Raw genomic sequence first — 21,400 nt, forward strand, 5'->3', positions numbered from 1 at the left:
TCTCATCTCTTGGTTACCTTGTTAGGCTTCCTTATCCATGAAAATGTTGGTTTTAATACTTTTGGTGTGGGCCTCTGGGTCTTTTTTTGTCACTATACCCCTCGATTTCAATTAAAAAAAAATTGTAAAATTAACCTCAAGAGAATCATATTAATAAATAAAAGGTTTCTGTGTTACCTGAGTATTACTGAGGGGTATAGGACACATCTCTTAAATAAATCTGTTTTATTGATTTTTTTCATTTTAAGATTAATAACTAAAATGACATCGATGGTGTTACGGGTCAATTTCGACCCATAGACATTTACATCAAGAAAAGACAAAAAAAGTTTTTTTTTTCAGCAGTAGACCTTTAATATAAACTGAAAAAAAGAAAAAGTCCTCTCCTCCTTTGTTTTGGTTATAGCCGTGGGTAATTGTGGGCTTTTTATCACTTCCCAATGATACAGCTTCACCTCAGTTTCCTTTGTGAAGTTCTTGTCCAAGGTCATATCTGGTAAAAAATAAAATAAAATAAAATATCACAGCTGATATTGTGATCTTGCAGTCCAGTGGTCATATGGAGGACCACACATTTTCATTGTTTCTTCTCAGGGGTGCCACTCGCAGCTTTGACTGTGAAAATCTGTACATTCCAGGCATAGTTGGTTTTTGCATCACAGGCTTCCCAGATTTTTCTGCCGTTTTTCCCTTGCTTACTGGGTATATATTGCCGGAAGGGGCATTTTCCTCAAAAAGTGGACAAGACATTCATCCACTGTCACTGGCCCTGGGATGAACATCAGTGGAAGAAGCTGCACCCATCTCTCCCAGACATCCCTGATGGGAGCAAGCTTGTCAGACCTCGGTCTGGTCTCTCTGTTGTCAAATCTGAGGACTCTTGAATCAAAATGATATCAAATGTGTGAAGTGACATCGTTGCCCAGAAAATGTTTCTGCCTGTCGATGCATCCCATAGACGATCAGTGGCCTCATTGCAGCATCTGTACACTCCAGCAAGAACAATGAAAGCATCCAGGTATTCCTCATCATGTCGCCATGGACTTTTTTTCCTTCAAGGTTTATCATAGTAATGATGATTCTTTCTAGTGACAATGGCATAAATATCTCAAAACATCTCTTGATGTCACTGACTTTGGTCAGAGCAAACCTTGTGATTCCAGGGGTCATTTTGATGACATTTGCAGCAGCTGCCCTGCCATGTACATCATGAGGTACTGAGCTCCAAAAGATCTTACCATTTTTGGACTTGAATCTTTCAGCAGGAGTAGCTTCAGCACCAGCGACCTCCACCTCTGATCAGATGTGTCTGTGTCTTCTGGATGATAGTCCACATTGTCTTCCTCCTTAGAAACCTGCCCATCTGAATCGCTATGCTGCTCTGTGTCCTCTCCTTCATTTTCACCAAAAATATGATCCAGAACTTAGCTCACTGTGAATCTTCTTCTCATTTTTTGTATGCTGCAAATTGTAAATGTGCACTCTGGAAGTCAAATGGCCACTCAAATAGTGAATTCACCTCACATGCCCGTGTTTATTTTGTTTTGTTTTTGTGCAGGTATACTGCAAAAAACATGCAAAATAAGAATCCCCTAAAGCTCATATGATTAGGAGAGGCGCTTGCTGTAAGTGTTTTAGCTGACAGTGCACTTATGATTTCAGTTTTGGCTTTAATTATTGCTTTATACTCATAATATTATACCTGGGTCGAAACCGACCCTAACAACACAAAGGTCATAATTTCAACTAGGGCATTTTTTAATTTAGTGAAAATAATTTTTTTTATTTTATTTTGTAGAAATAGAGGTTCCTGACAAAGTCAAAAAGCCTTGATACAATAAACAAATGTATGTGATTTTTTTATGCATTTGAAATTTAAAATGGGTCGGTGCCGACCCTAACACGAGAGGAGGGTTAAGCCTAGACTCGGTGACGTCAGCCTACTACAACACATCCAGGACTTTTCACAGACACCTTTTTTTGGTAATCCTCTTTATCGAGAGGAGCTGTCTGATCAGCATTAATGGGCTTACACTCCCCTGATCGCATTTTCCACTCCTGATTTTGCCGGTCGCACATCATGTCGCTACTTTGTAAAGATAGTTATACATGATGCTTTTTGCGCAGACCCGTTTGGAGTACACTTTTACGCACTGAACTCAACATCGGGCTCGCGTTGGAGTGCTGAGAATTTAACTGTGAGGTTTTCACCTCTTTCTTGACCTCTCTGAGCGACACAAGCCGCCGGTATGTTTTCACTCTTGTCCGGGATGTTATGTTTTTGTGCTCTGGGATGTGGTCAGCTAACAAACAGGCAGGCGGACGATGGAAAGCGCTACATTTGCCGGGCAATACCCCTCACGGGCGATGCCAGTTGCCCTGTGACTTTGCTACCCGAGTTAAATGCCGGGGGTCAGGAAGAAGAGCTCAGAAACACGGTCATGCAGCTAAGGGAGACGATTTTACAACAGAAAGAAACGATTTCCAAACAGATTGGCACCATCAACGAGCTTACCACCAAGCTGTCTCTGTGCGCGTCAGCAACCACCGATAGAAAGTACGACAAAGGGGGAACATGGGGCAAAGACAAACAAAACACGATGGGGGACGTTCCCGGGGATCCAAATGAAACTATCGACAATCTTGGAAAAACCATGCAGGGGCTCAAGGACCGACTGGAAAACCTTGAGGTAAGAGTCATTGCGCAAAGCATTGTGCCAAAGCCCGAACCTAAAAACCTGGTTTGCTTACGGATTACGGATTTAAGGGGATTAAAACAAACTGTCGATTCGCACAAAAGCAGAGCGTGACTTCTAAGAATTGTTACTGAGTTTATCGTGGAGAATCAAAGCAGTATGTGGGAAGAGATTATACAGCTAACTGGTTAATTTCTCGTGTGACCTGCCTTCACTTTGCTTGCGCTTTCAATAAATTGAATAGTCTTTTGTTCCTAGTCTTACCATGACTACCACACAGTATGAAAATACTCAGTTTCAAGCCCAGTATGTGCCTCCCACATTAAAATAAATGAGTGGATTCTCCTGACAGGAGAGGAAAACTGACTGAAAGACTTTTATTTAAACTCAATCTGTAAACCTGCCAATCAGTCACACAGAAGCTCACAGCTCTCAGGGGGGCTTAGTGCACATCCTGCTTATGATAACTGGTGATGTTGATCCTTCCTTAGCAACAGCAAATGAGGGCCAACATATCTGGAGCCTCGTTCCCCAGTGAGCTCCGTGACCTGCTGCAGCAACGTCTTGGAGAACTGGAGAAACAGCTCCTGAAAAAAGTCAGCACCTTGGAGGCGGAAAAGAGCATGCTGTCCAATGCCACAGCTGCCTACAGGCTGAAAACAGAGAGCACTCTAAACGCATTGGTAGAGAGGATCAATGAGTTGGAGAAAGGTACAGCCAAGCACAAACTCACATATTTACATTACAATAGCTGTAGAGAACAAATCAAGAGGAAATGTTATTTTGAGATATAAATAGGTTTCAATGACATACAGCCCATTTAACAGATTGGATGACTACACAGAGAATAGTCCCACATGAAAGGAAAATTACAAGAGTGGAGAAAGGCTGCTGCCCTCTGCACTCAGAATAGTCAAGATGATCTTATGAATCACCAAAGGTGAAATAACGGGTGAGAAGATTAGCCTCATGGGTCACCTCTCCCTCCTTACACCACGGGTCTTTTCTGCCGATCTTATTACAGGCGGAGGAGACTTCATATCCCCAGAACAGTTTAAGCTGTCCCTGCCCCAGCGTACCAATTACCTGTATGGCCGTATCACCAAGAGCTTGCCAGAGATGTATGCTTTCACTCTCTGCATGTGGATCAAGTCCAGCGCCAGCCCTGGCATAGGCACGCCTTTTTCTTACGGTGTACCAGGGCAAGCAAATGAGATTGTGCTGATTGAATGGGGCAACAACCCAATTGAGCTTCTCATTAATGACAAGGCAAGTAATTAAATCGGATTGAAATAGTGATTTAGTAAAAATCATATTTGTACCAAAACACACGTTTCAAAATTATAATGTCTTTTTGACCCTAGGTTGCTCAGCTTCCCCTGGAGGTTCGCGACGGCAGGTGGCACCACATCTGCATCTCTTGGACCACGCGAGATGGTCAGTGGGAGGCTTACCAAGACGGGGAGAAGCTGGGAGCTGGTGACAACCTGGCAGCCTGGCACCCCATCAAACCTGAAGGAGTGATCATCCTGGGGCAGGAGCAGGTGAAATGATACAGTAAAATCTTTGATGAATGTCTATTTTTAGATTCATCGTCAAAAAAAGAATGTGTTGCAGCTATGTGCACTCAACTCAACACGCTCACATTACTGCAAGAAGAAAATAACTTGAAAATGCTGTACCAAGCGCTTCGACTAATAAGACGCACTATTTATGAGGTGTCTCTGCAAATTGCAGATGGAAAGAAGAAAATTACCCAGATTTAAAGCGGCACAAATGAGATCCAGGCTGATTATCAGAACAAAACAATTAACAGAAACAACAGTGAATCTATCACTGCCCACAGCTGCTGAGGTCGCTAAATGAATCAATGTATTATTACCTCTGCCAAGCAGGTAATAACGCATGTTTTTATTGACGTTTGTTTGTGTCCCTTTTAATGGCTTTACACAAAACCTGCCCAGTCTATTTTCGTGACACTTCGTGTTGAGGGAAGAAGCCATTAAATATTTGGTGTGCATCCAGATCCCTCTTTAAAAGGCATGAATGGCCGTTTGCTGAGGCTTGTGGTCTTTGAGTGCTGTTATCGTTTAAAAAAAAATCATATTACTGTTCAGTTCTGCAGGGAACATTTGGTATCCAAATCACTGCTAATCAAAGTTTACATAGCAGCATGCAGAATATTTATGTGATTGAAGGGAACCTAATTTCCACTTCCATATTTATATTCTTGGTTTCTGTTAGAGTAGCTTTGCATGATTCACAGTACAAAATAACTCCTCAGTTCCTCCTCTACCTGAGACGAGCCTTTTTACTCCTCTCCCTTTATAACCAGACTCCTTTTAAGCCAGCTTTCTTCTGAATGGCTGCCCCTTGCACTCTGTACAGTAGATCGGTTGGGACTGCTATTCTCACAGCCAGAGTTGTGTGTCTGAAATGACCATATTTAGTATATCCACTGTCTTTGACATCATACAGATTCAAGACTAGAAGAGTACATACATCACCAAAGCCGATGTCAGTTCTCTATCTTAATAATAATAATGGATTGCATTTATATAGTGCTTTTCGAGACCCTTAACGCGCTTTACAATTCCACTATTCATTCACTCTCACACACTGGTGGAGGCAAGCTACAGTTGTAGCCACAGCTGCCCTGGGGCAGACTGACAGAAGCAAGGCTGCCATATTGCACCATCGGCCCCTCTGGCCATCACCAGTAGGCGGTAGGTGAAGTGTCTTGCCCAAGAACACAACAACCAAGACAGACAGAGCTGGGGATCGATCGATAGGATTCATGAAATTTAGCTTGGTAGTTTTATCACACTCTTGATTGCAAACACATAAAACCACTGGACTTTATAGACTACACCTAACAAGGATTGCAACTGCAGTGCAGACAGATGACTGTGTCAGATGATTGCTTCAGGTCTTCAGGTCAAGCTTCTCAAAATTGTGTGAAGATGGTATGAAAAGGTGCTTCAGCTGTAACAAGGACCAGCTTGACCAAGGTCAGGAGAATTGTTTGTCTAAGGACTTTGCACTCTTATCTGTCTACCACAAATTTTCTACCAGATATGACTAATAAATATTAAGTATTTTTCATATTTTCATTTTGAAATCAACAGTTTTAAAATCCGTTTCCTAAGTTTTGTTTCTCAAGCAGTTTATCCGTCAAGGGAGAGAGATTGAGTGAGAATCTGAATGTGAGGCAGAGGCTTAAATAACTGAAGGCGAGCCACAGGAGATCACAGCAGGTGGCACACAGGGAAGCATGATAGATGCTTTGCCAAAGTGACAAAGGAAAAACAGGACTATATAAACACAGAGGGCACAGCGGGAACTAAAAGAATAAAAATGAAGGCATGAACCAAAAAACAAACAACTGTAAAACTGAAAATTAAAAGAGAAGAAAAAAGTCAATAATATCACAAGAAAAAAAACTCAACCTCTGTTAAAATAATAAATTAATCAAATCAGGAATTCAACCATTCAGTGAACACATAATCAAGATTACAAATGCTAGAAGAACAATAAAAGCCAAACAAAAACCAAATATATTAACCGTGAATCTAAAGTTCAAATCAACATGAATACCCATGATGCTCTCACGTGATCGCTTAGTGTTACTAAATTATGAAACATAAAGTCTTTAAAAAATGACACATTTCTTAGAAAACAGATAAAGGACTTGACCTCGTGTCCAAGAGTACTTTAAAAGACAGTACAAAAGTTTAATGAGCAGTTCATTCCCACTGACTGGCTCTTCCTCCGCACTGGAACAGGTAATTACGTTTGATGATGTTGTTGTCGATGCGGTTTAAATTCACATCCTGCTGTTTATGGCTCTTCCAGGACGTGGTGGGCGGGCGCTTTGATGCCGGACAGGCTTTCGTGGGCGAGCTGAGTCAGGTGAACATTTGGGATCGCGTTCTGAAGCCCGTCGAGATCCAGTCTATGGCCAACTGCACTTCGTACGTCCCTGGGAATGTCGTCTCCTGGCTGGCGAGCAACGTCGAAGTTTTCGGGAGGGGAGCGTTCAAGCGGCCCTTGGAGATATGCCAGGAGAGGTTGCCCAACGCTTAAAAAAACCTCTCAGCCTGTCATTTGATTTGTTAATGTTTCCATCCATTCAACTTTTTTTATTTTAAGTAGTCTGTTCATACTGTGAGGCAGCTTGTTCATTTTATTTTTTTATAGTTGGATGCTTTTCGTAGTCTGGTTTACATTTACAGCTTTGAGATTACTGAACCAATTCTGAAAAAGACCCCCTGAGATTACAGCTGTGACATTTTGACCGTTTGGTGTGATCCAGCGTTCAGGGCCACACATCTAAGTGTGTATTGTTTCGCCCAGGCTGATCACAATCACCTCTGCTTGCGGTTTCCAGTGGCAATTAGAGCGCTCCTTAGTGACAGCAGTTTCTTCATCACGATTAGGATACTTGGCTTCAACAGCCGTAGTAACATAAGGCCGTAGGTATTGGTGCTAAGACGTAAAATGACCCCCCCCCCCACACACACACACACACACACACACTCACTCTGAAGCTCTGAAGTAAAGAAAATCCACTCTAGTGCAGCACACTTGTAGTATGACAAACACATTAAGGTTCAGACCGACGTTGCCATTAACATGTGAGCGAGTGTTGCGTGCTGTGTAGGAGGAAAGATTAAAAGGGTGGCTAATGTTAGGCCACCTCTTTAACCAAGCAATAGCACTGAGCCAACAGCAATCTGATCCTCACATGTTTGGCTCTTTTAAAGGGATAATACTAAAAAAAACAAAACAGAAAAACCCAAAGACCATATTTCATGTGGCACTGATGGATGAAGCACATCAGCGATTGAAATAAATCTGTGTAAGACATGCTGCTGATTTCATTTTATAGCTTACGTAGTGAAAAACAAAAGTGGGATGCATATCTGTCACCAGTGCTGCTGCTCATCACTGTTCTCTCTTCCTGGCTTTTTCCATCACAGGAAATGGTGAATCATTTTGAAAACATACACACAGCTTCTGTGTTGTGATGACAAAGAGTGAAAAAAAAAATTAAAACCTTATAACATGTGCTTGAATGTAAATTTGAATGTAACTTTCCATTATGTAACGTCTCTGTCCAGAAAAAAAAGTATTTTTTTAATGTGGTCTGTTTTTAGCACATTTGTAAGGCTTTCTCCACCTTGTCCTGTGGCCTTTTCATAGAAGTGCCATTAAATGTTTTCTAAGTGTTTCCAAATGTTTACCATGTACAGAAAATGTGGAAAATAAAGATAATTATTCCTGGAAAATGAATTTACAAGTGAACACGAGTACTCTCTGTGAGACTGTTTAAAAAAAATCATATGAATCTTATATGCCAGTTTTAAAACCATCTTGTTTGTTAGGCGTCACACGAGTAAGACAGACTTACTGTCTTACGGCTGTTCAGACTCTGATGGCTTCAGTCAAACAGCAACAGATGTCCCGGGTGGATTTAGCAACTCTTAACAGATGAGAAAGGTCAGGGGTGACATCACGGACACTCTCTATTAGACAAGTCTGCCACAGCCTTGAAACTACATGACACACATTCATTATTTGAGTTATTTAAGTTTAAGTTTCACTAAAATCCAGAATTATGAAATCATATAGAATACCATCTTTTTATATGTTAGCTTAGCCGCCCAGCTTGAGCAAAACAAAGCAATCGGTTAAGTTTGACAGGTGAAAAATATTTTTTGCATTTCTCAAAACCAAGAATTGTCAAAACCTGTTATACTCTAAGGGTCTTTGAAGATGGGAATATTAACTGTGCTCTTGTGGATTAGTAGCGAAGAATAATTTATATAATTCACACAGGTTGTTTTCAGGAGAGGTAAGCATTTCAGAAGCTTAGGCTGGTCAAAAGAAAGCAAACCCTTAAAGGTTCAGGACATAATAAAAATAAGCTGGTTCTTAGCAGGTCTTAAAAATGTAATAGACACACAGAAGCAGTGTGTAAAAACTAAGTACACCCTTCCTGCTTCCACAGGAATTAAGAGGGTAAGTATCAGCCAGATGCTGCTTGATGAATCCACTTGATTAACTGATCATCAGAAAGTGTGGCCATTTCTATGAAAGCAGAAGCTTTTGCAGTTCGCTGCTCTGGAGCATTCAGGTATTTGGTAACACAATGCCAAGGAGGAAAAGCATCAGCAAGGATCCTAGTAGAAACAACTATTGCTGCCCATCAATCAGGGAGGGGTTATAAGGCCAACAGATTGAAGTCCATTATCTGCCAATCTTCTCAGGACTGTGCAGACCCCAGGTGCAGGCTGTGTAAAGATGCCCCTGAGACAATCCAGCACATAACAGAAGGATGCAAGATGCTAGCAGGCAGAGTATACATGGAACTCCATAAATAAGTGGCCAGCATAGTATACAGGAACATCTATGCAGAATATGGCCTGGAAGTTCTGAAGTCAAAATGGAAGAGGCACCCAGTGGTGGTCAAGAATGACTGAGGTAAGATCCTGTGGGACTTCCAGATACAGACGGACAATCTGGTGGATGTTAAGATTCGAGTTTTGAGGAGAAGAAGAAAGCAGGCCGAGTCCAAGTAGGTGGCAAAAATAGTGATCTTTTATTACACACTTTGTGCACTAAGTGTGGGAAGAAACTTGCAACAACAATCTCCGCCGGGCGGCGGCTCTCCCATATCTTTTATATTCTCCATGATGACATCACACAGACCTTCCTGGAAATGATAACTTCCCCTCAGTCAGAAAGTTCTCCTTCTATGTCCTTCTATGGCTAAGAACAACAACATGTTCCAGATGTTTCTACTCCTCTGTATCTGGGAACATAACCAATAGTGTGTAGAATGTGTAGTTGTGTGAGAGTGTCAGTTTCCGGCCAACAAACGGTCAGTGTCCTTATCTGACTCTGTTTTGGGCCATCTGGATCCACAGCTAAGCTGGTGGTGAATTACCTTGTAGCCGATTTACTAAGAATGATATGATGAATGATACAATGATATATTGCTGATAAACTGATGCAGACTAATGAAGTAATAATGAACTAATAACAGTGCATGTAAATGATATCAGTGAGATTAAAATAACATCCATTATCCTAACAACTCCTTTGAAACAATGTAAGACATTCAACATAATACAGGTCAATCCAACAGATCTAATGATTTTCACACTCTTCTAAGTCAGAGGTCTAATGCAAACTAAAACTACATACCATATTATAATGCAACTACTTTGATCTCATATATAAGGTAACATATGATAACAAAATAATCTCACATGGACAAACGGACAAACCGGACATAGTAGTGGTAGACAAGCAGAGGAAGACAGCCGTAGAGATAGATGTAGCGATACCGAATGACAGCAACATCAAAAAGAAGGAACACGAAAAAGTGGAGAAGTAACAAGAGCTCAGAGAAGAGCTCGAGAAGATGTGCAGGGTGAAGGTAACAATGGTCTAAATGGTAATCGGAGCACTTGGTGCAGTGACCCCCAAGCTAGGGGAGTGACTCCAGCAGATCCCAGGAACAACTTCCGAGATCTCTGTCTGGAAGAGCGCAGTCCTAGGAAAAGCTAAGATACTGCAATGGACCCTCAAGCTCCCAGGCCTCTGATAGAGGACCTGAGCTTATTTTATTTTATTTTTTGTTGCTTTCTGTTGGTTTCTTTGTATTTTACCATGCCTGCATCTGTGCATGCATCCATATCAGTTATGGCACCTTGCCAATCAAGCTTCGTCGTGTTAGTTTATAACTTAGCAATTCACTCTTTGGTCACTCTAGCAGCTAAAACACAGACCTTGAAGTTACAAAAAGATGGTGATGAAAAAAGAATCAAAGTTTGAAATTTGAAAAGAGAAGAAAAGAAGCAAAAACAAACAAAAAGCAAGTCCCACATGTCTAATTAAGTCATTAAAGTTTTTTTTACACATCAGTGATATGATCCATACTGTATGTATATTACATATATGTTCATATGTTTACATTACCACATCCAAACCTCAAACGTTGGTTTCAGTAGATATGAGTGAATATAACAGAGCTGAAATTTAATGACAGATTTTTCTCTTAAAAAATGCGAACAGCTGCAGACGTTAACTTTTTTTTAGCTCAAGGTCAGCCTGATATTCATCTTAGCATCTGCATCTCCCCGCAGTGTCTTTGACAACCAGCATTCATCAAAACACTCACAATTAATAATGCTGACATCTCTAACAGAGAACACACTATCATTAAACACCATCAAGGTAAAAAACTGAATAAAAATAACGTGACTGATGCTAGAGGAGTTAGAAAAGATTCAAAGACTTTATGTAAGGTTAACTTTTACAACTCTTCCTGTTTTTCTACTGAATTTGAATCGATCCTTTCTTTCATCTCAGGCTGATGCTTCATTTTGCAGTAATTAGAAACAATATTGCTTTATATTTTTGTGTTTCTATCACAAAGTTGAATTTAAATAATTTTGATTTGTTTTGGTTATGATAAAGTTTTATTAAAAGAAGGTAATATGGCTCTGTGGAGGACTGGTCAGTCATTACCTCAGTAACTGCTGATGACACCACATTCATATTTGTGGCATTGATTTCTCAACAACAACTGGGTAATGGCTTAATCAGTAATGAAGAGAAAACAAACAAACCTGCATTCTGGTTTTACACAGGACTCAAACCCTGCCTTTCCAGGTGAAGGTCTTTTGTTGCCTAACCATGCCGTATCACTACTCTGCTTTTTAAACAAGTTTTTGCTATGCTCACTAGATCTGGCTTGAAAGAACTTGTCTCAAGCCTCGTGAGCTAAGCCTAAAAACAAAACCAGAGGAGGCGATTGAGTCTAGAGCCATATGAAAAACAAAGTACACCCTCTTTTTATTCTAAAATATAGCACATTAGTACACACTCAAAAACAATCTGTCAGGGTTCGGGTCCGTGACCCAGTGTCTTGAGTTTATTTTGGATTTTCTTACGTTATTGTAAAAATGCTAGTTCTTGTTCTTGTGCTATTATTTAGTCTTCTCCTCTTTGTTTAACGTTTAGTTATGCCCATGCTTGCATCTCCCTGTGCTTCATGTCTACCCAGTCTGTCATGTTTCTTGTCTGTGTGTTTCATGTTGTCGAGCTTGTGTTATTACGTCTTCGTCTCTCCATGCTTCCTGTTTTATTTTGAAAGGCCTGGTGGTTCCATGTTTAGTGTGTTAGGGTTTTACTTTTCCCTGTGGCGTCATGATCATTTGTGTCAGCTGTGTCTCCTCAGGTGTTTCCACTTCCCTCATTACCCTTCTGTCCTCATGCCCTGATTATCTCACGTTAGAGTTTTTCATGTTCCAGTTCAGGCCCTGTTCATGTCACAGTTTTCATGTTTTAGTTTTTCTCAGTTTAGGTTTCCAGATTAGTTTTTCTCCAGTTTGCCTTGCCTTGTTTTTTTTTGTTACACTTCGTTTGTCTCCCGTGTCTGCATTTTTGTCCACACCTCAAACACACCGGCCTGCTCGGCTGTGACAAATCTGGTCCATACCAGGTTCTACAACTGCTTAAAGACAGATGAATAAGATGTGACGTATTATATTAGGTATTTATTTAATAAAATAGCACTGTGTGTGTTAAACTAAGTACACCTCACCACATGGTTCACTGGTACAAGCTAATGAAGTAATGGTTTTCTGTATGACTTTCTCACATTGTTAGGAAGTTTGGCCCACTTTTCTTTGCAGCAGTTCTTCACTTGTCCAGTTTTCTCATTTTAAAAATCTAGGTAAAGCAAATAAGTGGAAGACAAAGGAAGAAGTAAATCAAGAACTAAATGCTATGTCCTTAAAAATATGACAAAAACTGAGCAAAGACCTAAAAGAGGACCCAGAGATACATTTGGAAGGCTGTAAAGAAGTCATTCATACAGAAAGGAAACAGATCAAATTGTCATTAATATATATGCAGGACGTCAGAGAGCTGTACAACAGTGAGTGTCTACAGCCATCTGTAAGATGGGTTGGAAGCACAGAGTCCAGAGCCCGGACCTCAACATTATTGAAGCAGCCTGGGATCATCTTGACAGAACTGAACAAAAGGCACCCAACAGCTAAAGAAGGGCTTTGAACAGGGGTGGGCAACTCCAGGCCTCGAGGGCCGGTGTCCCTGCAGGTTTTAGATGTGTCCTTGAACCAACACAGCTGATTTAAATGGCTAAATTAGCTCCTCAACATGTCCTGAAGTTCTCCAGAGGCCTGGTAACGAACTAATCATGTGATTCAGGTGTTGACCTGGCTTTGAATGTCCTTCAAGAAACCTAGAGAATGATTCTTGAAGACCAACTCAAGAGTATGAAAAAATGTGTTTTTGTATAGAGTTAGCATTTTCTCGCCGTGTTTACATGGTTACTCTCATGGTCTGTCTGTGGACTCAGTGGTTTTGGTTTTGATTATTATCTTATGTTTTAGGTTCATTCTTGTTAGGAATTTCTTGTTCTCAGGTTTAGTTTCTGTTTTGTATTTCGAGCTCCTTTTGTTCTGTCTCTCTGCCTGCCTGGTCCCGCGTCTTTGTGCTCCCTCCCTGTTGCCATGTCTTGTGTTAATTCTCGTGTCTGTGCATACCTGTTGTATTTCCTGTTTTATTTTGAAGGTCCTTGTCTCGTCAGCCTGTCACCTCCTGTATCCCATTCCCGGATTGCCCCTGTGTGTATATAAGCCCTGTGTTTTCTCCTGCTTGTTGCTGCTCCGTCTGCGTTGTCTCCTCGAGACTCCCTGTGTTTCTGCCGTATGATAGTTTCAGGTCAGTTTTGTTAGTTTTCTCAGTTTAGGTTTATCTGTATGCCCTTCTCCGTTCCTCCTGTATTGTGTTCACCTCACAAAATAAAGCTCAATCTCTGCATCTACGTCAGTGCCTGCATTTGGGTCCTTACCTCACCTCCACACGGCCTGCCTCGCCAGCCGTGACAGTTTCTCTCTAGCTTTCTCCCACAGTACAAAGACACATATGGCATTAGGTTAATTGGTGATTCTCAATTGACCATAGGTGTGACCGTGAGTGATGTGTTTTGTGTTAGCACTGCAGCAGCTGACAGATTAGCAACCTGTCCAGGGTGTTGCCTGCCTATTGCCCTAAGACAGCTGTGATAGAAACTCTTGAATTGGTTAGATGAAAGAAAATGGATGAACAGGTTGATTTCCTGTCCAGTGACACCAAAAACATGTTACCTACCACAACCTTATTGAAATTCAGTTCATGTTCATGACATGACCCAAATTTCAATGTAACATTCATTCATAGTACATTGTATTGTGTCAATATAACTGATACAAAACACAAGGTTTATAAAAGATAAAGAGCTTCACATGTACTTTCTGTAAAGTTCAAAGTAGAAGTTGTTCAGATAAATATGCTCATTTGAATTGTGAACCTGAGCATCATGCATGATAGGACAGAGTCGAGTATTAGCTCTCTGCAAAAAAATATATCTTGTGCAGCTGTGCCTCAGCGTTTAGGAGTGCAAGATGAAGGCCAAAACAAATATTTAATTGTTTTTCTAGAAAGTAACACCGACGCAAGGCCTCGATTCATACATCAATTAAAAACATGGAATAAATGAGTGGTCCAATCCATTCACAGCATGATCATTAACACTCATTGTTTAAACATGACCTGCGCTTGAGCTGTTAATTTTTTATGAGTTTATTTGAATGTCAACCTGAGTTCTGTGACTCATCAGTTGATCGCCATCATTATTTTATGACAAACGCAGTGTTTGACCTATTAGCCTACTGAACATTTGCGGTGAAACCACCAATTAACCCAGCTTAGAGGATAGTTCTAAATACATACAGGCACTTTATTTCTTCTTCTTTTTTCAAAATACAATATCAAGCTACTTGATCATGCACATATTAGCAAAATATATCTATAATCACACATGCAAGATATGCAGGGTCACAGTTATTAGTAGTTTTAGATTTTTCTTTGCCAAACACATGTGTATGCAGCCACAATAAGAGGGCAGAAAGAGAAGCAGTGTGCTGGTTAAGAGCGGCCTTGAGTCCCATATTGCAACAGGAGTGGCTCTTTCTCTGCTTTCTCAATGTTGGAGAGCTTTAAAAGAATTAAGCTTTGACCATCAGATTCTTGGTTCTTCAGAAATACGGCATTACTGGAAGCAGCAATCTGCAAAATGACATTTACCAGAAAAACATCAGCCAGCTTCAAAGTTGCTTTTAGATAAAAATACAGTGTCACAGTTAAGTAGGTTCAAATATCTGAGCTTATGTGGTTTATAGTTTGTTGTTGTTCAAGTGTGATTTATTTCTGGAAATAGGCAGCCTCCTTGTGGTCATACACAGCAATTAACTGCAATCACTGGCACTCATTGAGCTACTGAAAACTAGGATAACAGGCTATTTGCTTAAACTCTAACCAGTGGGATACACAGTATTGATGAAGTACACAATTTTATAATCATTTACTAATATGGCCCTTAAGGTTTTTGAAGGTTTTGCATTGTGCCTTTATCTTGTTAATATGTGGTTAATGAACCACAAACATGTGTACCTTAAGTTTGCTGTGAAGATGAGGGTGACAGGCGATGACTGCGATGAAGGAGAACGTTGCCACAAGAATGGCAGCACATGACAGGATGAAGAAAATTTGAGCACCATCTATAATTAAGGAAGAAAGAAGCAGACAGAGTGTGGGTCTGTTGTTAAAGATGCAGTAAAAACAATTATAAGCAATTGAAACTATTATATCTCATATACTTATTCTATGAGTCTCTACTCTCCATGCTACACACTGTAGCTAGGATGCTGTGTTGTAAATGAATATGGTGGTTTTAGCAAGCGTACAATTTTCTTACTGGCTTTATGACCCTGTTTGGTATAATGATAGAAGAAAGTGAGGCACTCTGTTGTGTGTTAAGTAGCACAACACACTCTAAAACTGAGTCAAAAGTTCCAAATTTGTCCCAGAAAATCTGTGTTTCTGAGTAAGTAGGAAGCAGACGCTAATTTTGGCTCAATAGAAACTTTAGTAAAATCACAACAACGAATCGATTGAGGACAGCAGACATGTTCGGACCCGCCTACTCTGATACGCTTGGATTCCTCCATTTTCACTCTTTCATCTGTGTCTGTGGAACTAACACAGCTAAACAGCACATGAAACACCTCATGACACAGCACAGCTGACCTTTGTTTCAAAAGATTTTGCTGTGTTTATTTAGATTTATTGTGATTGAGTCAAACTTTATTAAAGCAGAAGGTACACGATGACTAATACAAAAATAGTTCATATTTAGAGCCAAGAGAACTTTGCAAATGGCCTTAAACTTGCTAATTCATCTTACAACTCCAGTTTCAAAAAAGGTGCTGGTCTAGTTTTGTTTCATTGTGTTCAGTAGCATGTGTGAGTGTATATGTTCTGATGCTGACGACCAATAAGCAGCATTAACATTGCAAATGGTTTTGCATGTGATGTCTGCAGGCAGTTCACTTTAGGCTACTAAAAAATCTTTCTAATAGAAATTTCGAGACCAACATTGCATTGAAAAATGCATTAAAAGGGAAAATAATTGACATGAACATCAGTTCAAAATTCACAGTAAGGTAAAGCATGTGAAAGTATTCATCTGAAATTTACAAACATTGTCCAAATATGCTTATCAATGTGTTTACAACCTGAAACGTTTGGACCAGCTATGACGCATTTAAAGTGCAGTTTCTGTGCAATTTCTATGAGCTAAAGGAGCAATGGTAAAAAAAAAGAAAGAAAAAAAAAGGCAAAAATGCTTTAAGGATTTTTATTAGTAAATGTTAAAAGTTGCAATGCTGGATAAAATGTGAATAAAAATAGAATGCAGTGATTTGAAAATCTCATAAACCCACACATTATTCATAATAAAACTCATTAAAAGTACTGGTTTATTTTGAATTTGATCGCAGCAGAGCATCTCAAAAAAGTTAGTTCCGGAACAGTAAACGGATGGAAAAATAAGTGGTAATAAAAGAAACCGCTGGAAGAACATTTTGCAACTAATTAGGTTGATAGCGGTTCACCAGTAAGCCAAAACTGCATCAAGAAATTGTGGAACGTTCCTCAATGTAAAATTGTGAACATTTTGAATCATCAATATCTTTAAAGGATAGTGAGAATCTGGAGAAATCTATGCATAATGCAGATCTTGTCTTTAGGCAGGATCATTGGACGGGCTGAGGAAGCTCTATCATGCATGAAGACGACATATGTAAAAATTAAGTCAAATCAAGAAACGCTGCCATCTTCTCTGAGCCATTTAACATGAACTGAAGCAAAGTGAAAAAGTGCTCCGTTATAAGACAAATCCATTTTCTTTCACTTCTCTGATTCAGGGTTGTAGGGGGCTGGAGCCAATCCCAGCTGTCATGGGGCAGAAGGCAGGGTACATCCCAACACAGGTTGCCCCTCTGTCACAGACTAATTGGCTAACAAAGAGAGGCAAACATACATTCACACTCACATTCATGCCTATGATCAGTTTAAAATCATCAGTAAGCCTAAACTGAAGCATAACTTTGTATTCTGGGGGGAAGCTGGAATACCTGGACAGAACCCAGACAAACACAGGGAGAACAGGCGTACTCCACACTCAAAAGGTCCCAAACTGCAACAGCGAGGCAACAGTGTGTCGCCCATCATACAAATCAAAGTTGACAGCTGTTTTTGTAAAACATGGATTTCACGTTCTCTGGACTGAAAAGGAAAGAGACCTTCTGGCCTGTTATCAGCACTCAAGCCTGCATCTCTGATGGAGCTGCAATAGTGCCTATGGAATTGTTAGCTGCACATCTGGAAAGGCACCATCAGTGCTGAAAGGTATGTAACATATGATCCATCCAGAAGGTGTCTTTTTTGGAGAAGGCGTTTCTTATTCAACAACACTGTGCTAAACCCTCACTGCATCTCTTACAGTAGCATGGCTTTGTAGTAGAAGAGCACAGGTGCTGAATGGCCTGTCTGCAGTCAAGACTTTTCACTGGTTAAAAACATTTGGCACATAATGAAATAAAGAATGCAACAGAGTAGAGGACTGTTGAGCAGCTAGAATCCAATGCAAGAATGGAGCAATGTTCCTCTCCCAAAGCTCCAGCAGCTGCTCTCATCAATTCCCAGATGTTTACAGACTGTTGTTAAAAGAAGACGGAACTCTACACAGTGTTGAAGATGGCCAACGTTAAATATCACCTCATATCTTTCTTAACATTGAGCGTTTTCTCAGTTTAAACATCCGTATGTTAGAGTGTGAATGGAATATGTGATTTAAAAATCTTTGCATTATGTTTTTATGTACATTTCACACAGCACCCCAACCTTTTTATTGATGTATAAAAAGTAAAACAGTAAAAAGTAGATTGAGTAAATTTGCAAATTTAGGGGGTGCGGGGAGGGGGGCAGATATTTGGCATTTCTGACAGTTCATTCAGAAAAGAAAACAGACAAGATATCAAATATTTGCTGTGCTTTTGTTTCAGTTATGTCTCCCATTCCTTTAGTTATCCGGTAACCTTTTTAATTAACTCTGAGTTAATAAGTGAAAATGAAACCTCTTACTACAGGCTGCCACAAAGAGAGGAAAATGCAGCTTTTGCATTTTGTGTTCCATGTTGTACTTTTTGAACAGTAAAAATATGGTTTTCTACACAGGGTGAAGTGATTTGTCATGTGGCATAAACAGATTGTAAATGTTATGGGAGTAATTAGGGAGTCTTAAGGTTTGATCATATGTGAAATTTCAACCTGCCTCCCTTGTTTTAGATTAGTAAAGCTGGCCTGAACACCTTGGATGTCCCCTTTTTTCCCAGGTTGGCCCTTCAGGTTTACCTATAGCAGCAGTCAGTTGGCTTCCTGTTAGGTGCATTTAGAAGTCATTAAGCAGAATCCATTCTCAGCACTCAAAACTGAATATGCTGCTGAATCGTGAGCTCCTCTGTGTCATTTATGATCAAGTAGCTTGGTTCCGCTAACTTTCCCAATAAATTCATCTCCCGACTCCTCGGTACTCTGTAGTACTAATGAAGCTATTAGGAAGATGCAGTCTTATGTTGATGAATGGGGCCAGCTTTCCAAAGTTTTCTGGCTTTCTTAACTTTTATTTCTGTTCTTTCTTTATTCTTTTGTATTTTTCAGCTGTGCTTTGGTTAGGCTTTGATTAGGTTCTGGTTTTGGTTAGGGTGTGAAAAGTTTACTGCTCGAGTTAAAAAACAATGATTAAATCCAGCAGAGCAAGTCTGGCAGGGAGCACTGAACGTACACTTTTCCCATGTGAGTTTCAGCTGTGTTTTCTGATATCATGACAGTGCATTTTTTTACGTTATCCAACACATTTTGTAACAAGGTTTCCTCTAAACGATCCTCTGCCCTAAAAGCATTTCGCTGCCACATCAGTTTATGTCTTTTCTTTCTCTTCTTCCCTATGTCCTCTGCTTTAATGTCACAGAAAGCAACATGTCTGCAGGTATTTCTGCTGGTGTTGTGGGTGGATACTCACTGTTTCTCCTGACGTAGAGGCTGAAGGAGGTCTGCAGCTTACTGATTTCGTTCCGGACACTGATGTCCAGACAGTGGTAGCCAGCAGAGGCGAAGGTGAGGTTCAGTTTCAACATGTTGTCATACAACATGGTCAGCGTGCAGCCCTCTGTCACGTCCGGCATGCAGTTGGGGAGAAAACGCCAGCAAACCCATAAGGGAGGACTAAAATCACACACAAACACAGGGTTGAGGAGCTTTTCTTTATAATACAATAACAAAATTAATATTAAATAAAAAGCTGAATGCAAAAGAAAGGGCACTATTCAGGGTCACGCTATTTTAAACTTGCATTGATCTAATATATAGCAATGTTCCTGGTAAATGCAGCTCACCTTCCATCAACATGAAAAATCAGACTGGCGTCCTGTGACACCTCATATTCTGATGGCCCCTTCAGCTCGATGTTCTTGATGGCATCTACAAATAAGTTTTAGCTATTAGTCATTTCGTTCTTTATTGGGAAAACTTTACAGAAGTGTTCTAGTTTCCCCACACAAAGACCACAAAATCAAGATGATAGCATTTTGGAAATTTTTCCCTACATAAATCACATTAATTCAACTTAATTTTACTCTACGCCCCGTCTGCACCATGAACTCCCTCCCTCAAGTTTAAGAAGTACTACTTTGAAACCACCTTAACTTAGAATTGCTACCAAATCTGCTTTCTTATGAATCCTGATAGTTACATCAGGTCATCACGTCACAGTTCAAATTAAATTTTCCAGAAATGTTGAGCCTACAGCAGACTGCTTTTTCCTATTGAAAATGACTGAAAATAATTTATACAGGAATATATTAATGCATATATGAATTCAAAGCCACAAACCAAGCACTTGAACCTCTGTGGAGTAGACTTTGGTCACCGGAGGTGAATATTTGGTCACATTTGCTCCCACTTTCAACCACATTGTGTAGTTTCCTGATTCTGGGTAATAATAGCGGACAACCGGCTCAGTGCCGTTAATCACTTGTCTGTATCAAAGATCAAAAAAGAATATGAGACAAAGAAAATCATCTCTAACATTTTTTTTAATCTATATTTAAAAATGTAAGAAATCATACCCGTTCCCTAAGTCCCAAGTATAGGTGAACTTTGCTGAGCTGAAATTCTTTTGGGGATCAAAGAGTTCAAACATAGTCTCTGTGGGAACATCTGACGCCAGTTCACCTCTGTCTCTCACGTAGGTGGCATTTCCCTCCATTTGATAGAAAACAAGCTTCCCTTCAATATTTTCTGGTCAAAAGAGAAGCTGTATTTAGTTGCGGAGTCAAGAAGAATGAACAGTAAAAGAGAGACAGATAGAAAATGGATGACATACTCAAATCTATCAAAGACTCTGTAGTCTCTGTTCCACCCAGGAGAACCAGTATGGGAAGCATCAACATCCACACGATGTGTTTTCTGGAAGCACGCGTATGAAAGTTTGAAAACGTGTCAGTTCATGATGTTAATGTGGTGGATGTTCGACTTACCCGTCCATATCTGCTCGTCCTCTCACAGTATGAAGTTAGTTCTGAAAACAGGAGTCGAGTGACATTGGGGAGAAAGGATGGAAGGCTGTTACTTCTGGTCAGTGAGATTCAGAGATAAGCGCCGTAAAGGCTTGAAATCATAACCATGCGTTTCAATCACATGGATGATGAGCAACAATCGGCTGTTGAGTAGGTGGTTCCGGCCTGGGTCACATTACTGTCAGTTACATGGGACAACTTCTTAAATGTGGTGGGTTTATCTCTGTGTTTATCAGATCTGGAAATTATCATCAGCTCAACAAAAATTGCACAACTACTGACTTGTTACTGGGACAGTACTTAAATTGAGTTAACCCTAAAGAAGACTGAAGCATGAAATAATTGCCTGAAAATTTTCATTTTTATTTTTTTGAACTTTAGTGTTCATCAAACCTTCTGACATTTTTTTAAAGAGAGAAGTTAATTTGTATCATTTTTGCTTCATTTGGCCTTTTTTTGCAATTGTAAGAGGGTTACAAAAACAAATCACAAAGACGTACGAGATATACGTATGAGATATGACACACTGGATGTTACAGGGCTAGGTTTACTGTTGATTTTCTTTTTTTCTTTATTTCTTTGTTGTTGTTTTTTTAAAGTCTCTCTTACATGGAATCTGGTCAAATTACATACTTGGTTATTTTC

At 40.0% G+C, this 21,400-nt stretch overlaps 2 protein-coding genes across 2 annotated transcripts; one reads left to right on the top strand and one right to left on the bottom strand.

Moving 5' to 3' along the window:
- Nucleotides 1-1,940: 1,940 nt before the first annotated feature.
- On the top strand, nucleotides 1,941-7,979 carry nptx2b (neuronal pentraxin IIb). Its single transcript, XM_085415943.1, has 5 exons — nucleotides 1,941-2,690; nucleotides 3,188-3,407; nucleotides 3,721-3,965; nucleotides 4,061-4,240; nucleotides 6,552-7,979. Exons 1-5 carry the CDS (start codon nucleotides 2,250-2,252, stop codon nucleotides 6,780-6,782), a joined length of 1,317 nt encoding a protein of 438 aa, XP_085272069.1. The 5' UTR covers nucleotides 1,941-2,249; the 3' UTR covers nucleotides 6,783-7,979.
- Nucleotides 7,980-14,409: 6,430 nt separating this feature from the next.
- On the bottom strand, nucleotides 14,410-20,788 carry tmem130 (transmembrane protein 130). The gene is made up of 8 exons (XM_085415256.1): nucleotides 20,717-20,788; nucleotides 20,563-20,645; nucleotides 20,306-20,477; nucleotides 20,070-20,215; nucleotides 19,574-19,658; nucleotides 19,201-19,403; nucleotides 15,231-15,337; nucleotides 14,410-14,846 (listed from the first exon to the last, which is right to left on the bottom strand). Exons 1-8 carry the CDS (start codon nucleotides 20,722-20,724, stop codon nucleotides 14,706-14,708), a joined length of 945 nt encoding a protein of 314 aa, XP_085271382.1. The 5' UTR covers nucleotides 20,725-20,788; the 3' UTR covers nucleotides 14,410-14,705.
- Nucleotides 20,789-21,400: the final 612 nt, after the last annotated feature.

The sequence above is a fragment of the Rhamphochromis longiceps genome, linkage group LG8, assembly GCF_057381845.1.
Source record: "Rhamphochromis longiceps isolate RC_006_pf linkage group LG8, R_longiceps_female_GT1.1, whole genome shotgun sequence".
Classification (NCBI taxonomy): Eukaryota; Metazoa; Chordata; class Actinopteri; order Cichliformes; family Cichlidae; genus Rhamphochromis; species Rhamphochromis longiceps.